We start from the raw sequence: 21,883 nt of genomic DNA, 5'->3' as shown, positions 1-21,883 counted from the left end.
GGTGTCTCGTAAAACGGGAAATATAACTACACTGTAAAAAGTAGGTATATATATTATAATCGATACAGCAACCTTGAAAAAACAATAAAGAAAAAAGATACACCAAAACTGAATACTAAAAATATTCAAATAATCCAAATGATGGCAAGAAAGGAAGAAGAAACAAAAAACAGAAGGGATAAACAAAAGAACTTAAAAATGGAAGGACTAAATTGAATGAATTCAATAATTTCATTATATTTAAATTAAAAGACTTAATTAACTGTCAGACTGTATTTTTAAAGATGACCCAATTATACACTGCCTACTAAATTTACACTTTAATATAAAAATGTACATACATTAATATAATAATAATAAAATGAAAAGACACAATACACAAACACTACTCAAATGGAAGATGAAGAGTACTGACAGAGAAGAAAGAAAGAACCAGAAGAAAGAAAATGACCAGGGATAAAGACGGACATTACATAATGATAAATGAGTTAACTCACCAAGAAGAAGTAACAATCATAAATAGGTAATACAACAGAGGTAATACAAATACAAGAGGTGAAACTAACATAATTGATACACAAATGTTCAATTACACAATTACAGTTGAAGACTTAACATTCCTCCTTGAAAACCTGACAGAGCAAAGCAAAGAGAGAAATCAGCAAGGTTATAAAAACACTATGAGTCAATAACCTAACTGACATTTATAGACCTCTCCATGCAAAAAAAGCAGAATGTACATTTTTTTCCAAGGGCTATACCATTCACTAAAATATGCCATAAATCTTATCAAATTTAAAATAAACCTTATTAAAGCAAACCTTATCAAATTTAAAAGAACAGAAATTATACAAAGCACACTCACTAAACATAACGAAATTAAAATCAAAATTAGTAAAAGGGGATTGAAAAATCCTCTGAAAAATCCTCAAATATCTGTAATCCAACATACATGTAAATAAACCAGGAAAGAATGAAAGACACAAAAACAATAGTAAATCCTAAAGGAACATCAATATGTACAAAACTGATTAAGATACAGAATGTGATCAGAGATATAAGAGCTTTCCTTAAAAGAAGGTAGCAGTTCTAACAACCGTTAGAAGTGAAACACAGTAAGCCTCGAGAAGCTAATTTCTCAACTACGTGATAAACTCTGAGTAAGCAATTTAAGTAGAAGAATGAGGGCTGAGGCAAGGTTGTAGTATCTATTTTTCAACCTTTATTAAACTATAGTTGACAAATAAAATTGTATATATTTACGAGTACAATGAGACGCTTTGATATAGGTATACATTTATCAAGTAAGTAAGATGACTGTTGTTATAGTCTGCCAAAACACACATAAAATAGAATTGGGAAGGGGAGGTAAACTGAAAAAATAAACACCTGATTTGAATGCAAATACAAGGAGGTAGTTTCAAATTTCATTGTAAACAATCATCCATTTTTGTTCTACTTATTAAGGAGAAAGAATTAGCAACTTACTGCTTAAAATGTTAAGGCAAATTAAGTAAACTTCCAAAGCAGAGAGCATCAGAACCAGCCCTGTTCACTGGTGAATTATACCAAACATGTTAGAAAAAATTATATCAATTCTCTACGATTCCTTTCAGAGGGTAGAAGCAGGATTACTTCCAAACTCACTCTATGAAGCCAGCATTACATCTCCATCAGAGCTCTGCATGACCAGCCACATTGTCAGTGAGCAGTAATTCTGAAAGAAATCTTTTTCTCTGAGCAGGTCTCAATAATGGGTTTAAAATATTCACTAAACCATGTTGTAAACAAATGTGCTATAATCCAGGCTTTGTTTTTCCATTTATGGATCACAGGGAGAGTTGATTTAGCATAATTCTTAAGGACCAGAGGATTTTTAAAAATTATTAAATAATAAATAACAATTTATTATTTATTTAATTTAATTATTTAATTTAATTTTAATTGATTTAATTCAAATATTTATTTAATTTAAATATTTATTTATTTAATTAAATAATGATTTATTTAATATTTCAATAATAATTTAAAAATAAATTAAATTTTTAAAATTATTTATTTATTTATTTGACAGAGACACAGGGAGAGAGAGACTACAAGCAGGGGGAGTGGGAGAGGGAAAAGCAGGCTTCCCACTGAGCAGGGAGCCCAATGTGGGGCTCCATCCCAGGACCCCAGGATTATGACCTGAACCAAAGGCAGATGCTTAACGACTAAGCCACCCAGGTGCCCCAAGGACCTGAGGATTTTCTAATAATCAATGAGCACAGGCTTCAAATTAAAGTCATGAGCTGCATTAGCCCCTAGCAAGAGAGTCAGCCTGTCCACTGAAGCTTTGAAGCCAAGAACTGACTTCTCTCTAGCTGTCAAAGTCCTAGATGGGATCTTCTTCCAAAAGAAGGCTGTTTTGTCTACTTTGAAAATCTGTTGTTTAGTGTAGCTACACTTTCAAGTAGCTAGATCTTCTGGAACTGGCTGCTTTACCTTGTAGCAAATGGCCTTTACATTACATTAGCAAAATCGCCTCCTTCCTTAAATCTCATGAAACTACCTCTGCTAGCTTCAAACTCTCTTAGCCTTCAGAGAATTGAAGAGTTAGGGCTTTGCTCTGGATTAGGGAATGTTGTGCCCGGTCTGATCTATTCAGACCACTCAAACTTTCTCCTTATCAGCAACAAGGATATTTCATTCTCTTATCATTTGTGTGTTCACTGGAGTAGCATTTTTAATCTTAAAGAATTTTCCTTTGCATTCACAACCTGACTAACTGGTGCAGAAGACCCAGCTCTCCGCTTGTCTCAGCTTCTGACATGCCTTCCTCCCTAAGCTTAATCAGTTCCGACTTTTGATTGAAAGTGAGAAACAAGGAGGTGCGTGGATTGGTTTAAGCATCCAATCTTGATTTCAACTCAGGTCATGATCTCAGGGTAATGAGATTGAGCCCTGTGGTAGTGTGGAGCCTAATTAAGAGTCTCTCCCTCTTCCTCTGCCCCTCACACCACTGCCACACATACGCATGTACGATCTTGCTCTAAAAAAATAAGTAACATGAGAAACATGCAACTCTCCTTTTCACTTGAACATGAAGACGCCACTGTAGGGTAATTAACTGTCCTAATTTCAATATTCTTATGTTTCAGGGGATAGTGAGGCCCAAGGAGAGGGAGAAAGAAAAAAGGTAAGGGAACAACTAGTCAGTGGGAACAGTTAGAACACACACATTTAATCAGTTATAGATTAACTGTAGAGATGTAGTTCATGCCACTGCAAAACAATTACAATAGTAACATCAAAGACCACCATTACAAATATAATAATGAAAAGGTTTGAAATATTTCAAGAATTACCAAAATGTGACACAAAGTGAGCAAATGCTGTTGGAAAAATGGAGCCAACAGACTTGCTCAATACAGAGTTGCAACAAACCTTCTGCTTGTAAAAAAAAGTACAGTCTCAGCAAAGTGCAGCAAATCGAAGTGTAATAAAATGAAGTATGCCTATAATCTGAAAACACAAAAAATAAAGGCTAAGGGGAGAAAACTAAGCATATTTCTAAAAAGAGGAAATGAATTATTCTAGGAAAAATAAAATATCATCAAAATATACTTCTTGACTTTCCAGTAAATTAATTTGCATAATCACAAAAATAGTAAACAAGGACACCAATTAAGGCAAAAACTGCCAGCTGCCCACATCATACCCATTTTCTCTCACTTCTTTAAAATAAAACTCCAGGGGCGCCTGGATGGCTCAGTGGGTTAAAGCCTCTGCCTTCTGCTCAGGTCATGATCTCCACTTCAGGCTCTCTGCTCAGCGGGGAGCCTGCTTCCTCCTCTCTCTCTCTTCCTGCATCTCTGCCTACTTGTGATCGCTCTCTGTCAAATAAATAAATAAAATCTTTAAAATAAAATAAAACTCCAGTATTGTTTGGGGTAGCAATAATATCTAAAATACTCAGCACTGGGGTGGCAGGCTGGCTCAGTCAGTAGAGGATGTGACTCTTGATCTCAAGGTGGTTTGAGTTCAAGCCCCACATTGGCATCAAGCCTACTTTAAAAAAATAAAAATAAGATAAAATACCCAGCCCTTGCAGCCCCAATGAGGGCATGTGACTAAATTTTGGCCATTAAGATGTAACTAGAAGCTACAGGGTAGAATTTATAAGCAATGCTCCTTAAGACTCGTGAACAAAACTGGCATGTGCCCTTTCTGCTTCTCCATTTTCCCCTACTTATAAGCAGAAAAAGTTAGAGGTTCCTGGAAAAATGAAGAGAGACAGAACTTTCTTGACATAAGAAAAGTCATTTTAGGCTTCCAGCCATCTTGTGAAAGGATCGAAGAGCAAAGAGCCACTATCAGGACAGGATATAATATGCATATCAGGGATAATAAATCAATGGTAAAACTCCAGTGCCAACTCAAAAGTTAAAACTGACCTGATATATACATCCTTGAGTTATTTATGTAGGATCTAAACCTCTCTGAGCACTCAGACATGGACCAACTGGAACCAAAGAATTGATGACTGCTGGCCCTCCTAACTTTGACCTGGACTCAGTCACCCTCAGATGACTTCTTCCCCCCTTCCACACTATACTCCCCACTGTGCAAGCCCCTACATGAATATGTGCACACTCTTAGCTTAAAACTTCCTCAATTTTGTTGTTCAGGAAAAACTGCTTTGGGAAAGATCCCCAGTGTTTTCTCCTCTACTTATTGCAAGTAAAACCCTTTCTTTTCCTGTTCTTTGGCTTAGTTGTGTCTTTTGGTTCAATAACCACCAACAGGCAAACCCAGTTTTGGGTAACACTGCCACCTACTGAAAAGCTAACAAGCATGTTAGAGCTCTAAAAACTTTCCTGAAGCAAAGGACAAACAGGGAGCCTGACTCCTTGCTAAATATGAAGTTGCTATCCCTTTCCTGGATTGTCAATCTCCAGAATTCTTTAATGTGAAAGAAAAATGAACTTTAAGCTTTAAGTTATGGTTATTTCTAGTTTCTTTTATTAGAAATATAATTCTGACAAATATAATATACATAAATACTAGATAGAGGGATAGATAAATAGATACACAGATTTAAATAAAAATTATGACAAAAGAATTTGGGGGGTGTGAAGATGTAAAATGGACTAAATATTAAATCCTCATCTTGCATAATAGGAAGTCAATATAATGTCCAAAAGAGACTGGGGAAAGAGTGGTAAAAAAATAATAATTATGTCCAAAATAAAAAAACATAAACCAGCACAGAAAAATGGAGTAAATGCCTAAAATATAACTCCAAAGGTATTTGGAAACTAGCACTAAAAGAGCGAGAGTTGATTCCAGTCCCACCAAGCAGGAGCACACAGCCAGCATCCTGGCCATGGCCGATCTGGAGCGTAGGGTTATTGCTATCAAGTTGGACAGTGTACAGTGTGCCCTGGTGGGTGAGATCATCAGGCACTTGGAGCAGCAGGGGTTTCATCTCATGGCCATGAAGCTCCTACAGGCCTCTGAGGAACTCCTGAAGCAGCACTCCACTGACCTGAAGGACCATCCATTCTTCCCAGGGCTGCTGAAGCCCATGTCCTCCAGGCCAGTTGTGGTCATGGTCTGGGTGGGACTGACTGTGGAGAAAACGAAGCAAGTGATGCTTGGGGAGACCAACTCAGCAGATTCTAAGCCAGGCACCAACCAGGACTTTTGGATTCAAGTTGGCAAGAACAACATTCATAGCAGCAATTCAATAAAAAGTACAGAGAAAGAAATCAGCCTGTGGTTTAAACCTGAAGAACTGGTTGACTACAAGTCTTGTGCTTTTGACTGTATCTATGAATAAAATGTGACCAAAGCATCAGTCCCCTTTGTCACTACTTGACGTGTCCCTAGACATAGCTCTTCAGTCCACTGACTTGAAAGTAACAGAATCAATCTTTATTTTCTAAAACATACATACCAATATAGCCTTTGGCAACTGGAAAAATAAATAAATAAATAAGAAGGTAGGAGCATGTCATTAAGCTTTCATTATATGCTTTGTCCTGTTTGGTTTTGAAAAACTACTTAAAATTGTATGTTACTACATAGATAAAAATTAACAACCGCAATATTAACTACTCAATAATTTAATCAGCTACTACAAATTGTAGCATCAACATGAAGAAACGACCTTTTCCAAAGAGAAGCTTGGCCTTTGCTCTTCACTAATGGGAGGTGATCTCTAGACCCTTGGAAACAGTCTGTGTGTATTGTCACATATGGTGGCCAGGAGAAGGTAACATCTTCTATGACTCCTTGAAGAGGACTTGAAGTCCTTGGTTTTGACTCCTCCTAGACTCTGTGCAATCCATCTCTTCCCTTGGATGATCTTAATCTGTATCTTTTCCCAGCATAATCTGTATTCCTATAATCATGAGTATAACAGCTCTCTATGAGTTCTGTGAATCCTAACAAATTGCTGAAACTCAGGGTGGTTTTAGAAATCTCCCAAATGGGGATGCCTGGGTGGCTCAGTCAGTTAAGTGGCTGCCTTCAGCTCAGGCCATGATCCCAGGGACCCGGGATCGAGTCCCACATCAGGCTCCTTGCTCAGCGGGGAGCCTGCTTCTCTCTCTGCCTCTGCCTGCCACTCTGTTTGCTTGCACACGCTGTCTCTCTCTGACAAGTAAATAAAATCTTTAGAAAGAAAGAAAGAAAGAAAGAAAGAAAGGAAGGAAGAAAGAAAGAGAGAGACAAAGAAATCTCCCAAATGTGCAACTGATATCAGAAGTCAGGGCAAATGGGTGGATGCTGCGCCCCTCAACTTTGCAATTTGGCTGACTCTGGGTTACTAAAGAGGAAGGAGAGAAAAGAAGACAAAGAGCAGGAAGGGATATTACATTTCTAAATTGACTTAATAGAATCCTTATTGACTGCTTCATATACATTCATTTAATCCTGATAATCTTAATAGATGATATTATTTCCACCTATATAGGAGGAAATTATATATATATGAAGGTCAAGTAAGTGGGACAATGCCACAGAGCAAGCATAGGATAGTTCCAGGATACAAATCTAGCCTTTTGAATTCCAAGGCCCATACACTTCTCATTATACTATGCTACCTCCCTACACCACAACTTCATTTATCAATTATTCATGGTGCTTAATCTTAATTTTGACATCACTATATGTTTAAATAATCTGTGTGGAATAATCTAATAGCTACAATCCATGACCAGATCTATGTAGTTCTTTGTAAAACTAGCACAGTTCCATTCAAGTTATTCTTTTTCTTTAAAACATTTTATTATTTGACCGAGAGAGAGGGAGCATGAGCAGGGGGAGAAGCACACACAAGGAAGGAGAGAAAGAGAGAAAGAATCTCAAGCAGACTCACAATGAGTGCAGAACCTGACACAGGGCTCAATTTCGAGACCCTGAAATCATGACCTGAGCCAAAATTAAGAGTTGGATGCTTAACCAACAGGACAACCCAAGTGCCCCTCAAGTTATTCTTGATGAGGAAAAATGAAAGTCACTTCACAGTAAGTCAAAGTTCAATGATATCAAAAAAATATGCAGTGAATGCATCACTGTAAATTAACCTACTACTAAACTCAAGTGCCTATTCACTTCCAGATTTAACATGGGAAAAAAATTAAATGCAAAAGAAACAGTGAAAAGCACTATCAGCACTGAAGTTTATTATAAACAAACCAAAGGAAGCATGAAAAAGAAGTGTCTGCACATTCAGAAAAATGTTTGTCATAACAGTATTACTGATTCATCACATATTACAGCTGTTGCTTTTCTTTGTGGAAACCAAACAAGTTACATTAAAAATTATGTGTAGAATTCAGAAGGTGAATGAAAAAATAAAAAAACCAGTTACTAGGGAAAATATTTAAAAGAAAGACATATTACTATACTGAATTCACAAGGAGGAGGAGAAAAGAGTTTCAGGATAAGTGAAGATTTCTGAAAGTGAGCAATCTGTTATACTGTACATCCAATGCATGAATATATGGGTTGTTTTATTTTGGAAGCATAATTATCTTAAGTCTTATTTTAGAAAAGAATATTAAATAAGGACAAAGACTCAAGTAAGACTAAATGGATGCTACCTTTAATATATAACCGAATTTCTAATATATAGATACCAAACTATCTAATTTTGAGTAGGAATAACACTCAAAATGGGTACAAAGATGAGAAGCAGGTTCTTTTCTACAGTATTGTGATCATCAAAGTCCATCCACCAACACCAACCCACACCAGCCCCTGGGCAGAGGGTCATACTGGGCACCAAGGATTCCTCCAGGGGATTCTTGGTTCCACAGGAGACTCAGAACAAAGAATTACCTAAGAGAAGGGGAGAGGCAGTGGTGCATCAGAAAGGGAGTTAGGTAGCTTACCTGTATGGTAACAACTACATCTCTATGGTCACCAACACCATTTCAACAAATACTGAAAGCATGTTTGCAAGTTTTAGCACAGAAACAGAGCTGTGGCATATATTCTTTCTCAAAGAACAGGACTCAAGAAGCTGAGAAGGGCATGCTATTCAACTTCAAGAAAGACACACAGAGCAAAAGCAAGAAAGCAGACCCCAAGCTAACTACCTAGTTTCATCAAATTACTCATGGTAACCTGTGGCCTAGACAAACAGCCTTTACATTCAGTACAATACAAAAAAACAGTATGACAGCAAAAACATTTAAATGATTATTCCCTCAAAGAATATGAGATAAGGTAATAAAATAGTGTGTTACCAGGTCTGTACTTCATATACACTGTTAGTATGGTAGTTAAGAGAGGAACAGTGTGGGCTAAAATATTTAACAATGATTTTGAAGATGCTGGACATGTAAACACAAACACAAGATAGTTAAACAATTAAGAGCCAAACAAAGTTTCTCTGATAAAAGGTGAGCCCAGACCAACTAGGATTAAGGTGCACCTCAAATGTGGCAGATGACTTGAGCTGAAATCTTCTAAAATAACAAACCCAATGGTCCATGTACATAGGGCTTCATCTTTGGAAATCAAATGCTATTCTATCCCCATCACCAAATCAATATATCTCAGACTAACTTGATTTTATAGGGTGCAAACATTCACTATTATTATTTACCATTATTAACTGAAACCTGAGTTTTTCTATTTGGCTCAACTGAATATTGGACAAAAAACACAGCCCGCAACATGTTAAATATTTCAAATCAAAATCCACTATTATATAATGAGCTATATTCTCACATTTTAAAACAATCAGGATTTTCAGTTCTTGTCATGATGGAATACCTAATGTTGGGATACCGTTCTGCTATAAACACCTATAAAAGCTAGACCAAATATACCAAAAAACAAACAAACAAACAAAAAGCCCATTTGTAGGCCTTAGACAATAACTAACACAGCACTATGATCCTTGATAGAAGAAAACCAGATAAATCAAATCCCATATTCACACTGGCTTTCTCCTTAAGGGCATTTTTCAAATCATGGTGTAGAGAAACAGAGCCCAAGCAGTGTGGCAGTCCTGCTGGAAGCAAAGACTACAATTAATGTTCGGGGCTGCTAAGGTAGCTGAATGGGGAAGTTGGGGGGCAGATTATTAGAGAGAAAAGAGCCAAAAAGAAAAAGTTACAAAACTATATAAAAATTTCCCTCTGGCGGGGGGGGACACACGGGACCTCAGTGTACAGTCAGTTAAGTGTCAGTCTCCTGGTTTCAGCTAAGGACATGATCTCAGGGTTGTGAGATGGAACCCCATGTTGGGCTCTGCTCTGAAAATGGGGTCTGCTTAGTTTCTCTCTCCCTCTCTTGCAAATAAATAAATAAATCTTAAAAAAAAAAAAAATCCCTTCTGGGTTCTCATCTGCCTCCTAGGCAGAGATGAACAGGGTGGGTTAAAATATTTAACAATATTTTGTTAAATAGGGTGACTCCTAGAAGCCTAGGAGAGAATAGCTATGGGAGGCTTTTAGCTAAACAAAGAGTTCAGAGCTTGCACAGTTCTGAATAAATGAAGTATAGACTAATCAGAGGAGAGAGACCTTGATGAATGCCACAGGTGTTTAGGTGAGACCCTAGATAATCCAAGCCCTAGGAATAAAAACAAAGTTGAAACAGACATTCCTTAACAAAGCCTAAAATTGAACTTCACAGAATCAAAGTGATCCACTGGCAATTTAACTGCCCGCCCGAATAAAATGCAATTTTACTTAAAGGAAGATAACAATCCAAAGCTTCTATAATAGGGGTCAGCAAACCTTTCAAGTAAAGAGCCAGGAAGTAAGTATTTTTAGGTTTTGAGGGTCACAGTCTCCACTGCACATTCTCTTATAACAAGAACAAAACCTTTAAAAAAGTAAAAACCATTCTTAGCTCATGGGCCACACAACAGCCACCAGGCTGATTTGGCCCGTGGGCCAATCTGTTGTCCACTACTCCACATTATACTCACAGTATACATCATACAATGCAAAATTAGTAGATATGCGAAGCAGGAAAAGTGTTTGATAATCAAGAAACAAAACAATCAAAAAAAGACTTGGGAGTGATCTATATTTTGGTCTTATGTAAGCACTTTAAAAATAAATGACAACATATTAAAGACAACAGAATCAAAAAACAGAAAATAGATTAAAACAGGATACATTTCACCAGAGAATTAGAATCTATGAAAATGATCACAGAGATATTCTAGAACTGCAAAACATGTGAAATAGAGGAACTCCTTGAATAAGTTTAAAAGCAGAATAAGCACAGGGAAAAAACTCCATAGAATCAGCACATGCAAAGACAGATTAACAGCCACTCAAAGGACAGAAAAAAATTATAAGTAGAACATATGTTAGATGTGAGATGTAGTCAAACAGTCTAATATATATGTAACTGAAGTACAGAAGGAAAGAAGAGAAAATGGGTCAGAAGCAGTATCTGAATCAGTGAAAGATGAGATTTAAGAACAGATTTAATCTACAGATTTAAGAACGTCAGTAAATACCAATCAGGAAAAACACATACATAAAAAAACATATATACCTATATTACAGACAACTGACTAAAAATCAAAGAAAGAGAAAAATCTTAAAAACAAAGAAGGAATGGACCTCTCTCCTGTCCTTCAGGAGAATACAGTAAAAGTGAAAGATGACTTCTTAAGAGAAATATGAAAGCCAATGAAGGGGCATCATTAAACTACCGAAGGAAAAACCTAGCAACACAAAATTCTATTGTCCGCAAAAATATCCCCCAGAACATGAGGAATAACAAAAGACAAAAAGTTGAAAGAATCTATCATAAACAGACCTTATTTAAAAAGTAATAAAAGAAGTTCTTGAGGATGAAGGACGATGATTCTAGATGGAAGCATGGATATATGAGAAATGCGTAAGTGCAAAGAATAGATATAAAGGCAAATATACAGATCACTGATTGTGTAAAGCAATAATAACAATGTCTTACAGGGTTTATAACATATGGGGGGATGTTGAAATACATAATATTAGCAAAAAAGAAGGAGGCAGGTAAATGGATTTAAACTGTTTTTAAGCTTTTTGTATTGGGGGGGTGAACATGTTAGAAGTATTAAAGGTAGACTGATAAGTAAAGACACATTTTGTAATTTCTATGGTAATCACTAACTGTCGGATATTAAAAGATTACCCCAAAAAAGCTAAGAGAGGAAATAAAATAGAGTAGGAAATACTTAGAGGGGCACAAGAGAATTTTTTTTTTCCTTTGGTGAAGGAATCTTATTGTACTTCCACAGATGTATACATATGCAAATATTCACTGAGTTTTATACTGAGTATCTATGCACTATACAATATATAGCATGTATATTATAACAAAAAAATCTGTATATAACTTCCAGGGCATAGGGAGACTGATCTGCAATTACTTTCTACACAGAATCCCGCCCCCCCCCCAAAAAAACAAATCAAGAATCTAAAACACAAAAAGGTAGAGCAACTTCTGTATAGTCACTAAGCTAGTAAGTCTTCACACTAAAGACTTACAAATTCATCACTGGATAACTGTCCAGGAAATCTCTCAGCAGAAGTAAATGTCATCATCAGTAACAAACTTATATATGACAAATGTGCTACAAGACCTAAGAACTATATATATACACCTCATGAAACATAGTGGGACTAAAGGAAAAAAAAAAAACAAGAAATAAGATAATCTTAACTGTGCATAATTATAAACCTGATTAATTAAGAGTTTCCTAGTGCTTAATATAATATAGTTTAGGGAAAAAAATTTTTTTAACAAAATCTTTAAAAATCTATGACATACTACAACGTTTGCATTTTCAAACACTATGGTAATTAGCAAATTATCACATATTTTTGCACTAAAGATGACCGGCTGCATTTTAACATGCGATTTTACTTAAAAAAAAATCTTGGTAAACAGTAAATTCTCTTTCAGGGTAGACACTGTCGAAAATCAATCTGAGCCATATCAAGGTTAAACAAGGGAGACTGGACACAATGTTTGCTTAAGACACACTAAAGTAACAGTAAAGGCAGTAATCAAAGTGAGTCTGTAGAAGTAACAATCTCTCTACGCCTCTGCCTGCCACTCTGCCTGCTTGTGTGCACGCTCTCTCTCTGACAAATAAATAAATAAAATCTTTAAAAAAGAAAAAAAATCTTAAATTGTATACATGAATAAACCAATATATGTAAAACAAAACACTTCTGAGGGAATCTGAGTGACACATAAATGACAGTATTTTTAAAGAACTAACATATCAAATTTAAGTAGGGCTGGAAAATGACACTTAATAAAATAATAGTTAAAATGTTGACAAGAGGTGCTAACAGAACTTCTCTCTCTCTCTCTTTCTCTCTCTCTCTCACACACACACACACACACACACACACACATTCTCCTGGCTCTGCAACTGCTTTGGCAAGTAACCTAATGACTCTCAACTTATTTTCTCACATATACAATATGTAAAGTCAATGGAACAATAATCAGGGGAAAAAATATCCTAAAATTCTATCCTTTTTTACAGATATAGGACTAGAGAGTGATTATAAATAAGTCAGGGCACCTGGGTGGCTCAGTCGGTTGGGCATCCTCATTTCAGCTCAGGTCATGATCTCAGGGTCATCAGATCCTGTGCTGAGTGTGGAGGCTGCTTAAGATCCTCTCTCAGGGAACCTGGGTGGCTCAGTTAGTTGGGCATCGGGCTGCTGGTTTGGGCTCAGATACTGATCTTGGGGTCATAACATCAGGCCTGTGCTGGGCTCTGCCCTGGACATGAAGCCTGCCTGGGATTCACTCTCCTCCTCCATCTGACTCTACCCCCTTACTCATGCTCTACTCCTTTAGTTTCCCATCTTAATCCACATTCACCTGCTAACCCTACCTCTGTAACTTGATTTATACTACTAAATTGTTTAACATATTATTTAACAGAAAAAAAAGTATAAGGATCAGCCAACTAAATATTCATCAACCCAAATTATCACATAACTAAAATATGTATTAACTGAATTTCACCTTATTTTAAGAGAAAACAAAATCTATGATTTATGGTATCTTTCATCAACAACTGAGGTACTGGGATCATTAAAAAATTATCAGTTATTCTTAAGTACATAAAGATTGATAACAAGGAAAACAATTTAGAGAACAGCTTTAGTACTTTAAAGGTAATTTTATTTCCAAAAAATAAACTAAGGGAGGAGTCACTGGTAAGATCAATTGGTAAAGCATGTGACTCTTGATCTCAGGGTCATGAGTTCAAGCCCCATGTTAGGTATGGAGCCCATTTAACATAAAAATTTTTTAAAGAGTGAAAAAGTAAACTGAGGAAAAATTCAATGTGGGAAAAATAAAAGAAAAAAAAAAGGAAAGGAAAGAAAAAGAGAAAAGAAAATCCCTGAATGCAAAAGCTTTGTTCTCTGTCTTTGAACAGTGCTATCTATGAAGCACCTTTGAACTATACACTGAATAAATTTCCCTTCCATTGATCCTGAGTGTGACCTTGTGATAGCACTGACAAAGAGAATATGGTGGAAGTGATATTATGTGACTTCCAAAGCCAGATCACAAAAAGCAATATGGCTATAACCTGGCTCCCACTCTCTCTATGGATGCTCACCTTTGGAATACAGCCACTGTGCTGTGAAGAAGCCCAGGGCACACAGACATATCATAAGGTGTTTAAGCCTCAGCTAAGGTCTCAGATAATAGTCATATGAGTGAATAAACCTTCAAATGATGCTAGCCTCCAGTCTTTCAGTCTTCTAGCTGAGGTCCCATACACGGAGAGTACTACATATTTTAAAGCATTTAATATGTTTCCATCAAATATTTTGTGACCGACAATGAATTCAAGGACATGAGAGAGAAAACACACTCCACAGGCTGGCTACAGTAAAATAAATGATTGTGCCAAAACCACAGTGAAAATGGAACTTCAAACTGAAGCAATGCTAACACGCTTATCTCAATCCTGTATATGCAAGAGAAAGAAAAAAGGAACTAATGAAGTTATATCAACTCCTTCATTACATCATTTTCTTCCAGGGGAAAATATACAGAAAAGGTTTTGATGAGATGAATACCAGATGGAAAAAAAGCACACTTTGGCAACAATGAACATTTCATTTGTGGTACAGAAATCTTGCAGGGAAGGGAATGACTCCAAAAGCTAAGATGTTACAAATTATTGCTTGGTTAATCTCTAAAGGAAACTGAGCAGTTCTCCTTCCCAGTGAATAGAGAGATGCTGGTGAAACTAGCAGCTGCCCACAGTGTCTATTTCTGAGACTTATGTACTTGGTGGACACAGAGAACAAATACCAGAGATTTGAACTTCCCTCTTAATGTACACAGCATAACTAAAGAGCAATTCACATAGATTAAAATATGCAGCATCTACACAAAAGTACAAAGCAACTCGGACATTCTGAATGAGTTGGGTCCAAATACACAGAGGAATAAATATACTACATATCCAACAGTCAATTTCTCACATTGTTCCTCTTAAATCTGTTGATGACCTAAGTAATGGCAGAAAAAGTTTCAGTACCATATAATATTTATCATTCTAGTAGTAATGCACTCAATTATATTAGAGCTGATATTTAAATATATATAACAAAACCCATAAATATATTAAATATATGTCTCTCTAAAAGAGCAATTAGTACACTGTTTACTATATTGAAAAATACAACATTCCATTATTAACCAAAGTGCCCAAAAGAAAGTATTTTGCTAAATGGGAAACACAGTAAATCCATCTGCAATATTTTGAAACAAATATAAAACTGTAAGTTAAAATGTAAAGTAAATATTAAGAATTATTATTTAAGGGGCGCCTGGGTGGCTCAGTGGGTTAAGCCTCTGCCTTCGACTCAGGTCATGATCTCAGGAGCCTGGGATCGAGCCCCGCATCGGGCTCTCTGCTCAGCAGGGAGCCTGCTTCCCCTTCTCTCTCTGCCTGCCTCTCTGCCTACTTGTGATCTCTCTCTCTGTCAAATAAATGAATAAAATCTTTAAAAAAAAAAAATTATTATTTAAAACCTCCCAAAAGAATTTTAGTGAATCAGTAACAGAAAAAGGGACTCATTTTCTTTTTTTTTCTTTTTAAGAAAAAGAAACACACACACACACACACACACAATGTGAAACAATTACCATGATAAAGTTAGTACCTTCATCACCTCACATATTACCTTTTACTGTGTGTTCTGAAAACATTTAAGATTTATTCCCTTAGCAACTTCAAAGCATACAGTACAGTACTACTGACTACAGTCACCATGCTGTCCATATATTAGATCCCCAGAACTTATTCATAACTGGAAGTTTGTACCAGTTATTACCAACATCTCCATTTCCCCTACATCCCATCAACCCAAATTATCACATAACTAAAATATGTATTAACTGAATTTCACCTTATTTTAAGAGAAAACAAAATGTATGATTTATGGTATCTTTCATCAACAACTGAGGTACTGGGATCATTAAAAAATTATCAGTTATTCTTAAGTACATAAAGATTGATAACAAGGAAAACAATTTAGAGAACAGCTTTAGTACTGGAAACTTTTTACTCTCTGTTTCTAAGAGGTCAGTTTTTTTAGCTTCCATTCAGGAGTAAAGTCAGATAGTATTTCTTTCTCTCTGACTTATTTCACTAGGTATAAGCCCATATCCATCCAGGCTGTTATAAATAACAAGATATCAGCAGATTAGTATTTATATCACTACCCAGGTAACACAGCAAGAAACAGATGGAAGGTGCTATTTTGGAGATATAAAAATGAGAAATGAGGAATCCAGTTTGAACATGGACTACATACCAGCTACTATTATTTTCATAATGTTTGATTTTTTTTTTTAAGATTTTATTCATGGGGCTTCCTGGGTGGCTCAGTGGGTTAAGCCGCTGCCTTCGGCTCAGGTCATGATCTCAGGGTCCTAGGATCGAGCCCCGCATCGGGCTCTCTGCTTGGCAGGGAGCCTGCTTCCCTTCCTCTCTCTGCCTTCTTGTGATCTGTCTGTCAAATAAATAAGTAAAATCTTTAAAAGAAAAAAAAAAAAGATTTTATTCATTTATTTGACACAGAGAGACACAGGGAGAGAGGGAAACAAGCAGGGGGTGCGCGAGAGGGAGAGGCAGGCCTTCCACTGAGCAGGGAGCTCAATATGGGGCTCGATCACAGGACCCTGGGACCATGACCCGGGCCAAAGGCAGACACTCAACAACTGAGCCACCCAGGTGTCCCATAATGTTTGATTTTTGAGGATGACAGTAGTTCTGTGGTAATTTATGAGATTCCTAAGCTACTTCCCTGGTGGTCTAGTGGTTAGGATTCGGCGCTCTCTCTCTCTCCTAAGCTACTGAAGTACTAAACTTTCAGAAGGTTCAGAGAAAACACACAGAAAAAGGAAAATAAAGCAAATGTGCAAAATGTTAACAACGGAATAGTCTAGCTAAAAGGATGTTGGTATTCATTTTTTTTTTTAAGATTTAATTTATTTATTTGAGAGAGAGCACACCGGGGGATTGGAAGAAGAGGGAGAAGAAGGTTTCCCACTGAGCAGGGAGACTGGCACAGAGCTTGATCCCAGAACTTTTGACTCATGACCTGAGGTGAAGGCAGACACTCAGCAGACCGAGTCACCCAGGAGCCCCTGTGGGTATTTATTGTACTATTCTTCCAACTCTTTTGCAGGTTGGAAATTTTTTAAATAAAAAAAAAAGGAACACACTCTTGTATATAATGAGACAGACACAAGAATGTTCGCAGTAACGTTACTGACAAGAGCCCAAAGCAGAAAAAATCCAAATATACACCAACAGTAAACTGGACAAGAAAATGGTGACCAAAAAAATGACTATATAAACTGTGGTGTACTCATACACTAGAGTACTATACAGCAATGAAAATGAACCAACAACTGTTAGCATGCCACATGGGCAAAGTCACAATGTTAAGCAAATGAAGACAGATACAATAGGATGAACAAATATTTGTTAAACAAATATTTCAGAGAAGACTCAGGTAAGATCAGGACTGTCCTTTTTGTTTAGCAAGTTTTATTCACAGAAAATACAAGGAAGATTATAAACAAAATGTATAAATTATTTAGAACACCTTTCAAGCACATTTATAAAAACCACCCATATACTATTGATCTGCTCCACTAATCAGAACGCACTGTTGTTTGTCAACTTCTTAAAAGACCCAGTTTATTTTTATTTATTTATTTTTTAAAGATTTTATTTATTTATTTGACAGAGAGAGATCACAAGTAGACGGAGAGGCAGGCAGAGAGAGAGAAAGAGAGGGAAGCAGGCTCCCTGATGAGCAGAGAGCCCGATGCGGGCCTTGATCCCAGGACCCTGAGATCATGACCTGAGCCGAAGGCAGCGGCTTAACCCACTGAGCCACCCAGGCGCCCAAAAGACCCAGTTTAAATCGGAACTTATACTAGAAGCTTACAAAGCCATACTTAACAGACCTTCTTCACTGAATAAGGCTTTCAAACTGTACTACAATTAAAGTTTTAGTTTTAAAATACAATCTAAACTCAGATTTATAACCAGAAATTATTAAAAGAAAAAAGACATAAAATACTTACATTAACTTTGAAAGCTTGTACAGTGTTATCCAGAAGAAGGATGTTGCAAACCACCTCAGTATGCTGTCTGTCTCGGGCCAACTCTGATGCTCGTACATTGTAGGTTCTGCCAGCAGGCAATCGGAAACGTGAGGTCATTACTGTCCACACTCGGTCTAAGTTGGAAAAAAAAAAAATTTCACTAAATAAAAGAATAGCTGAAGATATGAAGTAGTGTAAAACACCAAGGTTATTATATAAAATTTTCAACTAACAGTTAAGTAAAAAGCAACTATAACTTTTGAAACACTAATAAAAATTGCATGTATAAAAAAAGGCACTGTATATAATTCATCATTTGAACTGCATATTCAAAATGCTTAGAAGAGCTTTATTTTGAAGTGCTCCATTGAGAAGACAATACACAAATTATTCAGGAAGTCATAATCCAATTCAAAATATATAAATTTGGGAGTAGCCAAAAAACGGGTAGGAGAATATGCCACCTTAGGAAGTTGGACATTACTCACTGATGCAAATATTTAAAAACACTGTAGAATGGAAACAGGAGGGAAGACTGTTTACCTCTAAAGGACCCTTACCTTTACTAAAATTAAGATCTGGGGGAAGCATGGGAGTTTGTTCAATTTTTTAAAATATATACAATAATACTCTTGATTTTAACTATAATCAAATTTAAACTAATTCTAATAGGAGTATTCTTATTATTCTCAAGAAAACAAAAATAAAATAGAAAACATAAGGCTACAGATCTTTGCTTCTTAATTTTTAACCTAAAAGGGAAAAAAATGACATTGCCTATAAAAGAAGAGATAACACACTGATATCTGCAGTACTTGATGTTAAAAGGCAATGAAGATGGGGGGGAGGCAATGAAGATGTAGCTTTGAAGTTTTGAAAATTATATGAAACACAGAATTATATACCAAAAACATTGGCATTCATGTGGGGAATAAAGCTAAAGATATTTTCAGACATTCAAGGATTCAAAGTTTAAAATCCACAAAACTTCCCTTTTAAAGACGATTAGAGAAAGGAAATAGGATGTATTAGAAACACAAGTATACAGAATTTTTAAATATGGGTAAGAAATAAGTAGTAAGAAATTTGAACAATGAGTAAGCAAAAAATAATCAAAAGAAACACCAATTCAAATCAGTGATATTCAGTAACTGCAGCTGACATCACAGACTGTTCATGTCAAAAAGATTAAAGCTAAAAGAAAAAGTCAGTGTTACACAAGTATGAGATCTGTATAAGGAAAACAGCTTTAGCAGTTAACAAAGAGGGGCTAGCCAAGTAAGATTCACCAATTAAAAGACAGGGATTGGTGGTTTCTGGTTCCACATGTTAAGAGTTTGCAAGTCTATCTACTCCACTTTTACAAGTTAAAAGTAGAACAGACTGGAAAATCACCAAGGCTGCTTGGATTCACAAGAGAGAGAAGGCACAGGGCAAACCACTGCCCCCAAGACAAAAGAGATAGGCAAATACAAAGGATCTCAAGTAGAGACTCACAAGCAGAAACCACCAAGGAGCCAGTACATGGGTAAGAAAATCTGAACCGTAACCGGCAAATTGCAGGAGGCTTGATGTGGTTAATTCTGAAAGTTAAAAACTCCAGGGGGCCCAGTCATAGGAGGACTCCCACAATACAGTGAAATTTACTTCCAGGGGACGCCTGGGTGGCTCAGTTGGTTAAGCTGCTGCCTTCGGCTCAGGTCATGATCCCAGGATCCTGGGATCGAGTCCCACATCGGGCTCCTTGCTCGGCAGGGAACCTGCTTCTCCCTCTGCCTCTGCCTGACACTCTGTCTGCCTGTGCTCCCACGTGCTCTCTCTCTCTCTCTCTAACAAATAAAAAAAAAAAAAGGAAATTTACTTCCAGGAATCCAACTAGACTGCCACAGTAAATATGGAGAAAAGTAGCCTTAAGCTTTCTGCCGGGGATGAACACACACACACACACACACACACACACACACACACACACACTCTAGCTTTCCAGTGGGAGAATGGAAATAATCAACTCCAGCCCACTTTAGCCATTTTGTCCCATCTAAAAGGAGAAAAAAACCCGAGAAACCTTGTGACATTCATAGTCCGGAGGTACAGGCTCACTAAAATACTGAAACTTAACCAGAAGATTACAGAATGTTTTTCCTCCCTACCTATTAATAAGGCCTATTTACATCAGTTCCTCTTACCACGACATCATGCCTGCCTATCAAGAAAAATTTACAGGGATGCCTGGCTGGCTGTCAGTTGAGCATGTGACCCTTGATCTCAGTGTTGTAAGTTCGAGCCCCACATTGGGTGTACAGATTACTTTAAAAAAAAAATTTTTTTTTTTTAAGATTTTATTCATGACAGAGAAAGAGAGCAAGAGAGGGAACACAAGCACAGGGGAGCTGGAGAGGGGGAGCCTGATATGGGACTCAATCCCAGGATGTTAGGATCATGACCTCAGCCAAAGGCAGACACTTAACAACTGAGGCACCTAGGCACCACTAAAAATAAAATCTTAAAAAAAAAAAAGAAAGAAATATTTAGAAGGCATACTAAAAGCCAAAAAAACACTACTTGAAAGGACAAAGCAAGCATCAGAACTAGACATGAAAGGGATTTTGGAATTACCATACACACAATTTAAAACTATAATTAATATGCTAGAGGCTCTAGTGGATATTGTAGACAGCATGCAGAACAGATGGCCAATGTGAGCACAGAAATGGAAATCTTAAGAAAGAACCAAAAAGAAATGTTACAGGTAAAGAATACTAACACGTATGAAGAATGCTTTCTGACAGATATGTATTAGGCACAACAGAGGAAAGAATTTCTGAGCTAGAGGATATATCAAGAGAATCCTCAAAAAGCAGAAAGCAAAAGGAACAAAGACTAAAAAAACAAAAAACAAAAAACCAACACCTGAACTCTGTGGGACAAAAACAGATGTAACATGGATACACGAAGAGAAGAGAGGGGCAGAAAAGAAAACATATTTGAAAGAATAATGAACTTATATGAACAATAATGAATTCCCCAAATTAATGTCAGACATCAAACCACAGATCCAAAAAACTCTGAGAACACCAAAAAGGAAAAATGTTTAAAAAAAAAAACAAAAAAAAAACAAAAAAACAAAACCAACCCTGCCTATATCTAAGCAAATAGTTTTAAAACTAAAAATTAAAATTTAAAAATCCTAAAAGAAGTCAGAGGGAAAAAACAGCTTACTTATTGAGGAGAAAATGTAAAAATGTAAGAATATATCTGACTGCTTAAGCATGCAAACAAAAAGAAAGTAGGGTGAAATATTTAAAATATTGAGGGGAAAAAAAACCCTAGAGATGTAGAATTCTATATCCTGCAAAAAAGAAAGAGAAATAAATAGCTTCTCAGACAAAAAAGGGGGAGGATTTGTTGCCAGTAGACCAGCCTTGCACAATATTTTAAAAGAAGTTATTTAGAGGGAAGTAAAATAATAGAGGTCCAAATTCAGATCTACATAAAGAAAAGCATCAAAGAAGGGAATAGACCTGATGTGATGAGCGCTGGGTGTTATACGTAACTAGTGAATCACTGAACACTACATCAAAAACTAATAATGTACTATATGTTGGCTAACTGAACTTAAAAAAATTTTTAAAAAGGACTACGTGAATGTTATTTTAAAACTTTTTTCTTATTCTTAATTAATCAAACAGATAACGGTACAATACCCTCTACATGAGTGTGGCAAAGACTTAAAAATTTGATGAGATTTTTTTCC

General features: G+C 36.4%; 2 protein-coding genes across 6 annotated transcripts in view; one reads left to right on the top strand and one right to left on the bottom strand.

The window, feature by feature from the left end:
- Positions 1-21,883, bottom strand: part of PTPN4 (protein tyrosine phosphatase non-receptor type 4) — a 220,522-nt gene that overhangs the window by 159,843 nt on the left and 38,796 nt on the right. For all 5 annotated transcript variants that reach the window (XM_047722598.1, XM_047722596.1, XM_047722597.1 and 2 more), the window contains exon 2: positions 18,109-18,263. In XM_047722598.1, the coding sequence (XP_047578554.1) occupies positions 18,109-18,246 (138 nt within the window). In that variant the 5' untranslated portion in view covers positions 18,247-18,263. The remainder of the gene's footprint in view (positions 1-18,108; positions 18,264-21,883) is intronic.
- On the top strand, positions 5,369-5,873 carry LOC125095999 (nucleoside diphosphate kinase B-like). The gene has a single exon (XM_047722611.1). The coding sequence runs from the start codon at positions 5,369-5,371 to the stop codon at positions 5,822-5,824; it is 456 nt and encodes a 151-aa protein (XP_047578567.1). The 3' UTR covers positions 5,825-5,873.

This window comes from Lutra lutra, chromosome 3 (assembly GCF_902655055.1).
Source record: "Lutra lutra chromosome 3, mLutLut1.2, whole genome shotgun sequence".
Classification (NCBI taxonomy): Eukaryota; Metazoa; Chordata; class Mammalia; order Carnivora; family Mustelidae; genus Lutra; species Lutra lutra.
This window is presented reverse-complemented; position numbering and strand designations above follow the sequence as displayed.

What these genes read in the sequence shown, in the direction of transcription:
- LOC125095999 (XM_047722611.1), top strand. Translation starts at nt 5,369, where the DNA reads ATGGCCGATCTGGAGCGTAGGGTTATTGCTATCAAGTTGGACAGTGTA.